Source organism: Ixodes scapularis, unplaced genomic scaffold (assembly GCF_016920785.2).
Source record: "Ixodes scapularis isolate PalLabHiFi unplaced genomic scaffold, ASM1692078v2 PGA_scaffold13__105_contigs__length_92229423, whole genome shotgun sequence".
In the NCBI taxonomy this organism is placed as follows: domain Eukaryota; kingdom Metazoa; phylum Arthropoda; class Arachnida; order Ixodida; family Ixodidae; genus Ixodes; species Ixodes scapularis.
The window spans coordinates 169,080-183,717 of NW_024609839.1; the positions used below are offsets into that span (position 1 = coordinate 169,080).

The window sequence follows — 14,638 nt, forward strand, 5'->3', positions numbered from 1 at the left end:
TCCTGGGTCTTTATTCAGTTCCTTGTGTGCGCTTGTGGTGTATTGCTTTCAAAAGACGTGCTCTAGCGTTCGACCTTGATATACAAAGAAGTGAGATTTAGAAGATTTCACTGAGGTACGGACGAAGATGAAAGGCGCAATCTTCGGGAGCAGCCCAGTGAAATAACTTTGCCGCGCTTTTTAGATGATTGCATACAAGTGTGCAGCTTTAGCTGCTCGGGAGCGACGGTGCAGGCTGTCAAGGTTGTTGTTGTTGTTGAATTATGTTTATTGATGAGATGAGTGGTTCGGCTGTCTTGGCGGGGTGGCCTGAGACAGAAAGGAGGGGCATGGGGTTTTAGGGGAAAGAGGAAATGAATGATGTGAAAAAAAAAGAAAAAAAAATTAAATGTGATGATGGGTCCCCGTCTCCCTGATGTAGCTCATCAGGGAATCGAGGACTGCTTTTCTGTGCTGCGGTGTTCCCTGGGGTCGGGACCACTCCTCGAGCGTCGCCGGTCTGTCCTCTTCCCGAAGAGATTGGATCGCTTTCTTCCTCAGCCGTTCCAGGCCTGCACAGTCCCAGAGGAGGTGGCGTAGTGTGGCGGTGTTCTTCCCAGCGCAGGCCTTGCATCTGGAACCCTCGATGTCGACGAGCCCGAAGCTCGCTTGTTTGGCCGGTGTCAATGCTGTTCCGGTCCTGATCCGTCGGACTCGGACAGCTTCCCATCTGGTATAGCTCGTTGGCATGTTGTCTTCTTGTGACGGCAGCAACCCTCTGAGGTAGGCCTTCCTCGCCTGCCTGGCAAGTTCAGCCTGTTCCTCCGGGTCTACCGTGTTATTCGTTTCAGAATGAGAGGTCGGGCCAGTCGTGGAGCCGTGAACTATTTCTTCCGCTGCGGCCCTGTGTGCCCTCTCATTCCCGGGGATTTCGCTGTGCCCGGGAAGCCATGTGATGTGCAGGTCGGTGCCACGTATGCGAAGCTCCGTCGCCACTTTCTTAATCTTTTTTATTGTTCGGCCCTTTGGTCTGCTGCTGCGTGTTGCGTTAATCGCTGCTTGCGAGTCTGTAAAAATTCTGGCGTGAGGTGCCGTCGCGCTCTTTCCTGCGATATCCTGGGCCGCCGCCAATATCGCCCTCAATTCGGCCTCCCTCACCGTCGTGCCCGACGGCAGTAATTCGGTTTGTGTCCTGCCTCTCCTTGCGTCGTGCCAGGCAGATGTCACTTTGTCACCGTTCTTTGCGGCGTCGGTGTACCGCACTTCTTCGTTTGGCGCATGTGTTTCGCACCATGCCGCGTGCATCTTAGCGACTCTAGCCCTCTTCCCTTGGTTCAAAACTTGAGGCAGAGGCCGATGATCCGTTATCACCTCGTCCTGCCACGGGGGTAGCGCCTCTTCCAATGGCGGCTTGTTGCTTGTCTCGTATCCTAGGTCTTGCAGGAATCTACGTCCATGTTTAGTGCGCTCTAGCCTTTGAAACTGAGCGATTGCTTGGGTTTCGGCCCTGTCTTTTATGTTGTTCATTTGTGCTTCCTTTTCTAGCATTTCGAGTGGCGTGTATTTGGGAAGGCCCGTGACTACTCGCCTCGATTGGTTGTTAAGTCTCTCGAGTTTTTTCCATTGCGTCTGGTTGAGATTCAGCCAGTTGCAACTGTACAGTGCTCGTGACGTGAGAAGGGCCTCTGTGAGGATACGTAGAGCCTTTTCATCTGCTCCCCAGGACTTACTTGTTGTTTTCTTTATGAGCTTGAGACCCTGAGCCCACGTCTTTTCCATCTCCGGGATCCATCTCGTGCTTCTTGCCGTCTGCTCGAAGGTGACTCCTAGGATTCTGATATGTGGCTTTTTGCCGATTTCTTGTCCATTGAGTTCTAGCCGTACTGAGCCTGCTATTCCTTTCCTGTGGTCCCTAGGGCGAGCGACCATCATATATTGCGTTTTCTCTGATGACGCTTCCATCCCCACCTCTGCCAGGTAGGTGGCTACTTCATCTATGCCCCGCTGCATCGTGCTCTCTTGTTCCCCCAAGGATCCCCCTCGGGTCCAGAGCGTCACATCATCCGCATAGATGGTGAATCCCAGCCCTTCGATGACTCGAAGCCGAGCTGGGAGACCCGCCATTACCATATTGAAAAGGGTCGGCGATAGAACTGCCCCCTGTGGCACTCCTCTTTTAATCGGCGTTTCTGGGCCCATGGTCCCTCCGATCTTCACCTGGAACCTCCTGTCGCGCAGGAAGTCTCGTATAAAGTTCAGAGTTCTTCCACGGATGCCGCATGCTTTTGCCTCCCGGACGACTGCCCAGTGCGGCACTGAATCAAACGCCTTGCGTATGTCCAGGGCGACCACGAGCCGTGGGTCTTGTTTGTCTTTTTCAGCCAGCACCTCTTCATAGAGCAACCTGAGGCTATCTTGTGTCCCCATTGCTTCGCGAAAGCCCGTTTGCCGGGGATCCAGGCGTTCGTGTTTTTCCAAATACCACTGTATCCTTCTGAGTACGATTTTCTCCATCGTCTTGCAGATATTGGATGTTAGAGATACAGGTCTCATATTTTCAATGAGATCAAGCAGTTTGCCGGGTTTGGGTATTGGAGTGACCCAGGAGAGTTTCCAGGCTCTCGGTAGAATACCCTCTTCCCATACTGTGTTGTACTTGTCGAGAAGTTTCTGCTTCGATTCTTCCGGTAGGTTTCTGAGAGCTTGGTACGTCACCCCGTCCGGGCCAGGAGCACTACCGGTCCTCGCCGTGTAGATTGCGTCGATTAGTTCTCCCATATTTAGTGGGTCTTCCATTCCTTCCTCTTCTGGCGTGCGAATGTTCATTGCAACCGGTCTCTGGTTTGCGCTATCATCTTCTTGGGGAAAGAACAATTCTCCAGCCCTGATCGCCATCTCTGACTCGCTGATATTAAGCTTGAGGGCCAGGTTCTGCGCAGCGTTTCTTGTCTTGCGCTTTGCTCCGTTCAGTCCCTTGTAAGTTCTCCAAGCTCTTCCCAGCCCGTTTCGTGCGTTGAAGGACCCGCAATGGGACCTCCACCTCTCGCGACCGAGCTGTTTAGAGTACTGCCTCGCTTTCGCTGCTGCTCGTTTGAGCTTGATTTTTAGATGCAGTGTCCTGTTCTTTCGGTACCGCTGCAGTGCTTGTAGACGGCTGGCCCAGAGGTTTAGTAGGTGATTGTCCGGTGTTGGGTCTCCAGGCTTTACTAAAACTTCTGTCTTCGCTTCGCTCAGAGCCGTCCGAATGCACTCCTCGATGTCTCGGCTGTCTTCTGTCTCAAGCAGTTCCCTAAAACGATCCCATTTGACTACTGGTCTTTGTTCTTTGCCTCTGTTGCGTTGTCCGTGATGGATTTTCATTTCTACCGGAAAGTGGTCACTGTCAAGGTTGTCTCTCCACGTTGACCAATCGAGCACTAGGCTTGCAGTGGCCCAGGAGAGGTCCGGGGTGGAGTCATTTTGCCTACTGTGCATTCCAATCCTTGTCTTAGTTCCCGGCTCGTTGCGAAGCGTAAGGCCCGCAGTTTTCATTGCGCGTTTAATTTGACGGCCTTTTCTCGTGCTGTTGGAGTACCCCCAATCTTTGTGTCGAGCGTTGAAGTCCCCGGCTATGATAATCGGATCCCCTTCGGCTAGACCGACAAGTTCGCCTATCCATGCCGTTGCTTCCTTGTCATCTTCCGTTGCCGTTCCTGGTCTTATATAGACGGAGGCTAAAGTTATCCTCTTCCGTTTGTGACTGAGTCTTACGGCTACCACTTCTCTGTTGCCAGTGCAAAGTGACGCCGTATCGAGCTGAGCATGTGGTATGTGCCGCAGGACTGCTACTGCTGCCCAGCCTTTCTTCGTCTCTGGGTTCCTTTCGCTCGGCCTTGGCGTAGTTACTATGGTCGGGTTCGTGTAGAAACTATAGCAGGGGAACGTTAGGTTCGGGGTTCGTGTTTCTTGAAGAAGGAGTACATCCGGCGGCGGCTGTCTCTCGAATCTCAACCTCAGCTCTGCACTTTTGGTCGAGAATGTGCAGCAATTCCATTGGACAATGCGGGTCTGTTCCGTGGTGGCCTGTCCTGTACTGCTATGGGAGTTACTTCCCATGTCGCAGCAACGCCAGCTCCTTCTTGATCTCTCCGATGGCCTCGAAGATCATCTTGAAGCCGATGTGTACGTCGTTCTTGAGTTTATTCATCTCTTTCTCGGCGTCGAAGTCTGATGCCTGCTGGCTTGGCTGTTGTCGTTGGGTAGATTTCGCCCATTCCGGTATCCATGTGGGAAGCTCGTCTTGATCGTTTTTCCCCGATGCCTTGGGTCGCTCCGTGATGGACTTGGCAGCTGCAGCGTAACTCTCCTTATTTTGCGCCGGAGGTTTGGGTGTCATCTTCTTTTTGTCGGGAATTCTTCTTTTTGGACAGTCGTTACTGGTGGCCGGATGTGGGCCGTCGCAGTTACGACATTTTGGTTCTCGGTCGCACTCGTCCATTCCTTCGTCGTGCACGTTCCCGCACTGACCGCACCTTCGTTCCTTGCGAGGGCAGACATCCGCCTTATGCCCGAGCTCGTGGCAGCTAAAGCACACGATCGAACGCGGGCGGTATTCTTTCACGCTCAAGATTGCTTGGCAGAAGACGACCTTCTTGGGCAGTGTGTTACCTTCGAAGGTAACTAACACCGCACTTGTGCCTTTACCCATAAGTCGGGCAGCAATAATCCTTGCCTTGTCGCATTTCATGTCTGCGAGCAGCGTCTCTGGTGTCTCTTCGCTGTTGTCTCCCGGGGGGTATATGACACCGCGGATCTGGTTCTTCTCCATTGCTCTGTAGGGGCAAACTGTATACTGCTTGCCGTTTTTCTCTATTGCCTTAAGCCGTAGCAGCTTTTCTGCCGTGCATTCTTCTTGCGTAGTGAGCGTAATAGTGTTGGTCTTTGTCTGATACTGGATTTTGAAATCCTCTTGGCTTTCGATTCCTGCCGTTTCCGCAGCCTGCCTGATGTCCCTGGCTCTGAATCCATTTACTGCCTCCTTACATACCGGCTTAAGGACAATGGCCCTGGTAGTTTTACTCTCTGGCCTCTCATCGATGGACACAGCAGCGGCTTTCTTCTCGGGTTCTTCGATTGACGTCAGCGAGCGTTTACGGCGGCGCCGGTTCTGGACTAGTGTCCAGGAGTTGTCCTCGATATTTTCCGCCAAAAGGGTGGCTTCTGTCCCGTTAGGTTTAGCATTCTGGCTTTTTAGCGGGGTCTTTGTCAATTGTGCTGCTTGAGCAATCGTGGGATATTCTTGTCCAAGGCATGAGCTCACCTTTTCTGCTGCGTTTGGTCGCGCGCCTTTTCCTTGTTGTGTGGTAGCGAGGTAGGTCAAGAAGCTTACGAAGAGCCTTCCGATATCTTCCTTCGCAACTCCAAATTCGTTCAATTTGTCGAGGGTGTTCAGGTCCAGTACAATTTGGAGGCCTTCCGTCGATGGGCCCGCCGTGGTCGCGGTTGTCCCTGTAGCAGCAGCCTGAGTTTCCGTGCCTCGCATTCCAGACGTTAGGTTTAGCGAGGTGTCCATAGTCTCGGGTTCCATATTCACCAAACTGGTCCCTCCCGGATCCAAAATCGACGGTCGGAGGGTGGCGGGGGGTTGCCCTTGATCCATGGGGCCCTTTTCAGGGGCGCGGGTGCCTTTTAAACTAGGAGTTATAAATATATGTCGGCGGAGCTAGAAAAATCACGTCCGTTAGAACGAGCGCTTCGTCGTCGTCCCAGGCTGTCAAGGAGAACATTGACGGGTTGCCTCTCAAAAAGTTCGATTTTGCGGTAGTCTACGTAGGCGGAAACAACCTGCAAAATGGCGACAGGGGGTCAGCCTTGGTCAAAGAAGAAGAGCTTACAACACCCCAGCATGGTTGTAAGCTATGGAGAAGAATGTGCTGATTTTCGGAGAAGTGTGGTTTAGGGAAGCTCGTTTTAGCGAACACCGTTTTCGCGACAACAGCAGATCGGATCGCCGTTTAGAGAAAATGGCGACCGCCCGCATGCTAACCAACCTTTGGCGATCCACGCTCGAACTTATATTAAACTTTTCCCGAGCGATAGCGAGGGCTGCCCGCACGAAGCGCGGTCTGTTTGGAAGCCTAGCTTGCCGCCGCCTACAAGCAGCATTTCTCAAACGGAGGCCTCGATAAAATGTATCCATTTTCGCTAAACCGTGCTTCGATATACCGCACCCCTTTCGTTGAAACGAACCTGGATAAAACCGCGTTCGATAACCGTAATAAACCCGTCTTTTTTTTTCTTTTTTTTTTGACACCTTCAATAGTCGTTTGAAGCAAACATCAAAGTTTGTTGTGCAACACGAAAATCATGCAACTATCTCAAGGTCTTGTTATTTTAGTTTTATACTAGATCCCAAAGAAAAACATGACGTATCTACATCTTTTGGCTAAATTTTATATTTTCGTGTTCTTTCTACCGAGAAATGCTATCACATATTTTCCGATGATTCAATAAGTGTGCGCGTTTTTGCAAAGCACAGCTAGCATCTGGACTTTGCTTTTCGGGACCTGCTCCTATGCCTCAGGCAAAGAGTACATTTTGTGTTCTGTTACAAGCTCATACCGCAACTCCGAAAGAAGGCAGTTGAGCCCGAAGTACGGTTATTCAACATGGCACTGCCACGTGCAATAGAGTGCACAAAGGAGCGGAACTTGGTCGTCTTGAATGTGGACGTAAGTTTGTATCTTTCTGAGTTGCCCTTTCCCATAAAATCGCTCGTCTCTTGCAAATGCAAGGTCCTTAGATGTTCTAAGAAGCTAATTAAAAGAGGACAACTATCATATGGCATACTAACTCCATCATATGACCTACCATAACACTATTGAGAGGAGTTTACGCGTAATTTTGTTCAGTCTAACGAAATTACTCATACTTTTTGACGCATTACATTCTAGAGCATAGCGGCATTGATTTTCGCAAATGGTAAAGTACATTTGCACGAGCCAGGAGAAGCAGGAAAAATATTTTGATAATCTTAGTGACTTATTTGGGTCCTCAACATTCGTATTATTACAGCGCTGAAAATAAAAGCCACGAACACAAGAACTTTCGTTCTGCCTCGGACAGCGCGCACCTCGATAGAAATTTAATGGGACCCGGAATAGGGGTAGCCACCCATCGTTCTCCCTTTCTATTTTTCCTTTATTAGACTTAATACAGATGTTTTTTAACAACAGCAACAAACAAGTATGTTATGCCGGTCTACCTGCCGGCTACCATGAACCTGTCCTCTCCTCACTCGCTTATCCCCCAATGTACTGCCTTTTATTTCGCCTATTGTAGGGACAAAGGCTGGCGCGTGCGCTAAAACCGGAAGCCGTGACTAATTTGCTTCCACGCGGTTTAAAGTTGCGTTGCAGCAATTTTAAGTTCGAATTTCGGGCACTTTGCACAACCATACTGACACAAGTGTCACGCAAGTATCTCATGCGCAACGCCATGAGCTACAAGTTTAATCGTCGCTGCGTAATTACGTGACCCCACGCAACAAGGTCACGTGATCATGTGGCCACCATAGGCGCGCTATTCGCAGTTTGGTCACGTGGTGGGCGGGATCCAACTGACCATGTTCACATGACCCCCACGGGACATGGTCACGTGGTCATGTGACCACCAAAGGTGCGTTTTTTCCAGCGTGGTCACGTGGTGCACAGGATCCCACGGACAATGGCCCACCGATCACTTATTAGAGCACGACGAGCACGAATACGCAAGGTCTGTGGAGGGTTGCCACACGCTTTGCCCACCTTTTTTTTTAGTTGCTTGCTAGACGCTACACCAAAGTGTCTATGAAGTGACACCGAGTCGATGGTAAGAATCGATGCGGCGGTCTATCCGTCTTTAAAGGTATAAAAACGAACAAGGTCCTTTGTATCCTAGACATTGACTTTTGTTAATTCTCCAGGTCCTTCTCAGCCATTTCGAAGAAAATATGCACGCGAAGCGACGACAGAAAGACACGTTTAAATTGGTGAAGGAGCGAACGCCAGCAGAGAACACACGCAAACACATGAACCGCAAACAACAAGCATACGTTGTCTTCAATAAAGTCAGCATGCCCAATACTCGCATTACGTTTTCTTTTTGGGCGTTCTCCGCCGGCAATAAAAATACAGTCAATCGCGGCGATTGATTGATTGATTGGAGTCTTATGGCGCGAGAGCAACTAGGCCAAAATGCGCCAGGTGCATACACTATTGCAGGAAAAGAGTTAAGGAGAAGACAGAGCTATAGTAGCTGGTGATACAATAAAAGTATTAACATGAATCGTGTAAAAGATACGGATATGAATTTCAGGTAAGTATAAAAGTTACAATCAATAAGGAATTATCTCAAAATAAAAAAACATGGTGAAAAAGGAGGGGTTATAACAGGTGTAGATATAGCCTGTTATTTTAAGAAATTCCAAAACTTTACTGAAAGGTACAAGAGGTTCATTTCCTAGCAAAAATTTGGGGTGAAATGGAACATGGGATTTAAAAATCGTGGAAAAACATACTTGTCGTTTTTGGTCCAAGTACCTACAGTGCCACAGAATATGTAAAACAGTCAACGTTTTGCCACAATACTCACAGCGCGGGGTATCATCATTACAAAGTAAATATAGATGCGTTAAACGAGTGTGACCAATACGCAAGCGGCACATCAAGACCTCGTAGAACCGGTTCCTCTGGTGGGAACTCTCCCATAATCCTAAACAAGGTTTGATATTGTGTAGTTTATTGTCCGTTTCTTGATTCCATTCCAAATCCCAAAGTTCATAAATTGATTTTTTAATAACTGGTTTAAAATCCTCATAAGGTAGGCCGACCGATGCTTTTAGGCCACCATTAACAGAGGCAGCCAATCTATTTGCTGCCTCATTACCTGGAATACCTACATGGCTTGGCACCCAGCATAGTTTTATATCAAGGCCAAGTAGGAGAGTGCGATTCATTTGGACACGCGCTTGTTGAACGAGGCGATTCTTCGTAACGGTAAGAGAACATAAAGCCAGTAGAGCACTCTGGGAATCTACGAACAGAATAGCCTTCCTCACACGGTCTTCGAAGATGTGTTCAAGCGCCATGAGCACAGCATAAAGCTCAGCAGTGAAAATACTTGCAACACAGTCAATACGTCTCGCTCTACTAAAGTGTTCCGAATATACTGCGGAACCTACGAAAGACGAGCTTTTCGCCCCGTCAGTAAAAAATTGCACATAGTCTTGATATTTCTCTTGTAATGCAAGAAATTCCTTGAGGAGAACCTGATGGTTAACTGACTGTCATGCATGTGGCATGCACGACGCAGCGGATTCAGCGCGCGCCGTCGCCGACGGGTTATCGGGCTTTGTGATTGTTATATTTTTGTTACCCGTGGTGTGCGCTGATTGGTGCGACGAGAAAAAGACGAAGTGACGACGGAAGGACCGAGGCTGGAGACGGTGCGCGAGGAGAAAAGGAACGCGGTGGGCTGGAGCTGGTGCAAGCACGACTTCGAACCGGAATAAAACGCTTTCCCCCCAAAAGGCTGGCTCCCTGCCTTCCCGGGTCCCACGGCGCCCAAACCACAAGCCGTGACTCTGACCTTTTGTTATATTTTGTAAACGACCAGTCACATGACAATCTTACTGCCCAAGGGGCAACAGTTTGTGTTTCCTTAACCAAGTTACTTTCAGGAAGAGCCAGCTGCAGGGAGAAAGAAATGCTCTGAAGCCGGAAGCTTAATGGGCGTATTATGCTAGGTTTGTTTTCAAAAAGCCGCAAAAACATGGAGGTGTGAACCAAATTGTTTGATGGATGCATAGGATCAGATTTCACTTTGTACCCATAACACAAGCTAAGATATTGTCTGCACTTCTCTAGTGACATTTGATGTGTATCTACATACAGGCTCAAAACAGGCGATGTCCGAAATGCTCCTGTGGCAAGTCGAAGGCCAAACTGATGGACCGGATCCAGCATTTTCAAGACAGATTGCCGTGCTGATCCGTACACAGTTGCTCCATAGTCTAGACGGGAACGGACCAGTGAGTTGTACAATCGGATGAGACATCGCCTGTCAGACCCCCAGGATGTGTGTGAAAGTACTTTGAGAATGTTAGACGACCGCAAGCATTTCTGCTTCAGCTCCTTGATGTGAGCCAGAAAGGTAAATTTCTTGTCGAAAATAACACCTAAAAATTTGTGCTCGTATTTTACAGGTATTGCAGCGCTATAGAGCTGCAAACAAGGATCAAGCACCAGACCACGACGTAGTGAAAAGGGCACACACACAGTTTTTTCAGATGAAAACTTAAAACCATCTTCATCGGCCCAATTGCTCATTTTGTTTATTGAGAGTTGAAGCTGGCGCTTGCAACTTGAGAGATTGCAGGATGAAAAGGAAATTTGCACATCATCTAGATATAATGAATATGAAACTGATGGAGGTATCACTGCTGCAAGGCTGTTTATCTTCACCACAAACAAAGTGACGCTCAATACAGCCCCTTGAGGGACGCCATTTTCCTGAGGAAAAACGTCTGAAAGTGTGGAACCAAACCTAACCTGAAACGTTTGGTTAGTCAAAAACTCCCTTATGCAGCGCAACATGCGGCCACGGACACCATCTGTGTATAAGTCCTTTAGAATCGCGTAACGCCAGGTAGTATCATAAGCTTTCTCTAGGTCAAAAAATACCGAAACGCAGTGCTGTCGATGAACAAAAGCTTCACGTATGAAAGTTTCCAGGCGAACAAGATGATCCAATGTTGATCGCCTCATTCTAAACCCACACTGATTGGGATCTAAAGTTCCCCCAGTCTCTAAAAAGTGTACTAATCGTCTATTTATTAGTTCTTCATAAGTTTTCCCAAGGCAACTGGTCATTGCAATGGGACGATAACTTGCTGGTAGAGTAGAGTCTTTACCGGGTTTTAGGAGAGGAATTATATGTGCCCGCTTCCAGCACTGAGGAAAGGCAGAAGCCATCCACAAATGATTGAAAAAGGTTAACAAATGGCCTAGAGATTCAGGAGACAAGTGCCGCAACATTTCATAGTGGATTTTGTCAGGACCAGGTGCCGACTGCTTTTTTGACCCAAGGGCCACCTCGAGTTCGCACATTGTGAAAGGCTGGTTGTATACAAGAGTGTCTGATCCTGACATAGCAATTGGCTGCTTTTCTGCTACAGCTTTGAACTTCTTAAATTTTGCCGAATAATTAGATGAGCTAGACGCTTCACAAAAATGTTCCGCAAGAACATTTGCCTGGCCTTTCATGGTTGGCGAAGCCGAGGGAAAAAGAGGCGATCTAAAAGGGAGGTAGTTACCCCGAATTTTCCTCATTCGGTCCCACACCTCTTTAGTAGTGACAAAATTGTTCACCTTGGAAACATATTTCATCCATGAGCTTTTCTTAGCTCGTTTCCTTGTCCAACGAGCCTTTGCTTTACATTTTTTAAACTCGATCTTGTTCCAGACCGTTGGGTAGCGGCAGAAAGTGCCCCAGGCCCTGTTCTGACGTTTAAGCCTAACAGAACAGTCTTTGGTCCACCAAGGCTTGCAGCGCTTAGGAAGATTTTCAGATGTTTGTGGAATAGAGGCAGAAGCAGCATTTATGATACGGTCAGTAACGTACAAGGTGGCATTTTCCGGAGTCATAGCTAAAAGTTCGGCTGGGTCAAGCACTGCTTCCAATGCAAAAAGAGCCCAGTCAGCTTTGTCTAATTTCCACCAGGGGATACGTGTTGAAAGTGATGGAGGTGCTACAGTACTTTCTAAAAAGACAGGAAAATGGTCACTCCCAAAAGGGTTATCTAAAACCTTCCAAGAAAAACAGGGAAGTAAAGTTGGGGATGAAAGAGACAAATCGATGGAAGTGAAAGTATTATGTGCTGCACTAAAAAATGTAGGATCATGTCCATTTAAAAGGCAAAGGCCGGATGACAATAAAAATCTTTCAATGACACCACCACGGGAGTCTTGGCGAGCACTACCCCACATGGGGTGGTGGGCGTTAAAATCCCCCAAGATTAAAAAAGGTTGCGGAAGCTGCGCTACAAGTCTATGCAGGTCATGTAAATGCAGTGGAATATTTGGTGGCAAGTGAAACAAGCGTAATAAGGCGGTCAAGAAGAATACGAACTGCCACTGCTTCTGGAAAGGTTGTGAGAGGAACAGAAGCACAGGCAATACCACTCTGCACAACCACAGCTAGTCCACCAGAGGAGTTGCTATGGGATGCACGGTCCTTTCTAAAAACCTGATGACGACGTAGAACATTTGTTTGTGTGTCCTTGAAATGAGTCTCCTGTAGGCATATAGCGACAGGTCGAAGCTCATCAAGAAAAAAATGTATGTCATCAATATTAGGGAAAAGACCACGGCAATTCCACTGCATAATACTATAGTTTTTTTGCCATTTAAGCGAAAAAAAAACATAGATATATATATATAAAAGTGAACTAAAAGGGAGATGCGTTAAGGTTTAAAATCTATTTTTACACGTGGGCTACTCTGCTTTTTAGGAGGATCTTTCTGGTTCCAAGTGGGGTCACTGGCAACAGAAAGAGACGACTCCGATCCCGAGAGGGGAGCGTCCTCCTCGGCCCTGGGCCCACTTACGTCCATGGGCTCGTCTGTTGCTGCCGGCAGCTGACCCTTGGAGGTCGTCTGCTTCGGCGACTCCCCGGGCTTCCTCTGGGGAGCAGAGGTGCGAGGGGGTAGGCCTCGGCCCTTAGGGGCCGAAGGGCCAGGTGGAGCAGGGGGTGTCAGCCCCTGCCCTGAGGTGGATGCTGAGGAGGCAGCATCCACCTTACCATTCGTAAGCGGTGTCACTGGCACCGCTCCCGAGGGCGCAGGAGACCTCGACGGGAGGCGCAGATCGTCCATAGACGTCTGCGTTCCAGTCGAAACCATTGGCCGTACCGGTCCCCTATGTACGACCTGGGCATACGAGCCTTTGAAAACAAAGGCAAAACGCTCTTTGGCATCAATGTAGGAAATGTTTTCATTAACCTTCAAGGTGAGAATTTCTTTTTCTTGCTTCCATAACGGGCAAGATCGGGAGTATGCTGGGTGTTTTCCTTTACAGTTCGTGCACTGAGCTTCGTTCTCGCACACATCAGCGACGTGCTCCTTACTAGAGCATGTGGCACAGGTCTCGCTGCCCCGACAGTTGCGCGACCCATGGCCAAACCTTTGGCACTTAAAACAGCGCTGAGGATTCGGCACATAAGGCCGGACACGGCACTGAAGGTAGCCTGCCTTTACATTAGTGGGTAGAGTCGTGGAGTCAAAGGTCAGAATGACATGCCTGGTTTTACGTTCTATGCCATCGCGACGGATGGTGATGCGTCGTGCTGCAACCGCTCCCTGTCCGGAGGGACCCTCAACTAGCTCTGTATCTGTCAAGTCGAGCAACTCATCTTCAGAGATGACCCCTTGGACGGTGTTCAACTTTTGGTGAGGGGTCACACTGACCTTATAGTCTGAGACAGAGTTCAGGGCTAGGAGTGATTCACTTTGTTTCTTTGTATTCACCTCAACAAGGAGGTCGCCTGATGCCATCATTTTGGTGCTAAAGTTCGCACCAATAATACTTTTTAACACTTTAGATACTAAAAATGGAGAAAGTTTAGCCAGTGGCTTTTCACCCTCAGCGTGCAAAACAAGAAACTTTGAGAATTTAAAAAGATCAGGAGTCTTAGTCGGAATGTCAAGGACTTCGGTGCGGGTCCTTTTCAGGGCCCGATCAGTTGGTTTAGTACGAGAACCCATAAAGATGGGAAGGAATTTCAGTGCCCGGGTGCACCGCCCACCACGGAGCCCAACGAGGGGGTAGGTAATGTGCCATAACAAGAAAGGCTTGGCTGACACAATTACTCTACCAGTGCTGCCCGGGCACTATACCCGAGTGTGGATGCAGGGACAGGACCTGTTTCCACTCAAGGTTAGCCCTTGCCGCCTAAGAAGGTGAAAAAGGAAGGGAGTGTAGAAGAAACGAGAAAGAGGTGGAAGGAAAAGTGAAAGAAGGAAGAAGAGGGTAGAAGAGGCGACTGACTGAATCATCCTGGTCGGGCCAAGCCAGGACACCCGTCTACGAGAAGCAGGGGTCGAAGCGGTGTATTGCCTCGCCCGGGGGCCCCAAAGGGTCCGAACATACCCCGGGCTCAGCTCAACCACCAGGGTGCCCTCTTCCCCGGACACGGGTACGCCACGCACAGCCAGACGTGGGTGGGCGAACCCACATGGCTCGGGGTTCGTAGTGACGCCCCTCACCAAGCACCTACTAAAGTAGGTGCCCCCTGCGTGCGGGTATGGTGGCCCACGTGGCTGGGGTTCGTGGTGACGCTACTCACCAAGCACCTAGCACCTAAGGTGCAGGCGCCCCCTGCGGAGCTCGGGGTCCGTGGAGACGCTACTCTCCAAACACCTGCTTTCACAGGTGCCCCCTGCGGGGAATCGCGGCGATTCCGGCAAACACGCTGCCGTCCTCCCAGCTAATTAATACAGTACGGATATTTAGAGTGTCTGATGGCGCTTGGAACACATAGAATAGGCGTATACGCCCCCTTCTCTAACTCGGCCGAAAAGCCGCGCTGTTCGCTAGGCCTTACCGGGGAATCCGAGCCTCGCTTACCGTCCGCCATGTTGCT

The 14,638-nt window shown here is 49.3% G+C and overlaps 1 protein-coding gene across 1 annotated transcript; it reads right to left on the bottom strand.

The window, feature by feature from the left end:
* Positions 1-249: 249 nt before the first annotated feature.
* On the bottom strand, positions 250-5,617 carry LOC121835501. The gene is made up of 2 exons (XM_042289746.1): positions 4,068-5,617; positions 250-3,886 (listed from the first exon to the last, which is right to left on the bottom strand). The coding sequence occupies exons 1-2, from the start codon at positions 5,615-5,617 to the stop codon at positions 385-387; spliced, it is 5,052 nt and encodes a 1,683-aa protein (XP_042145680.1). The 3' UTR covers positions 250-384.
* Between the last annotated feature and the right edge of the window lie 9,021 nt (positions 5,618-14,638).

Excerpts from the sequence above, each read along its gene's own strand:
- LOC121835501 (XM_042289746.1), bottom strand. The coding sequence starts at position 5,617 with ATGGATCAAGGGCAACCCCCCGCCACCCTCCGACCGTCGATTTTGGAT. Across the intron at positions 3,887-4,067 it reads GCGTTGCTGCGACATGGGAA|TTTCTACACGAACCCGACCA; the intron begins GTAACTCCCATA and ends CCCCTGCTATAG.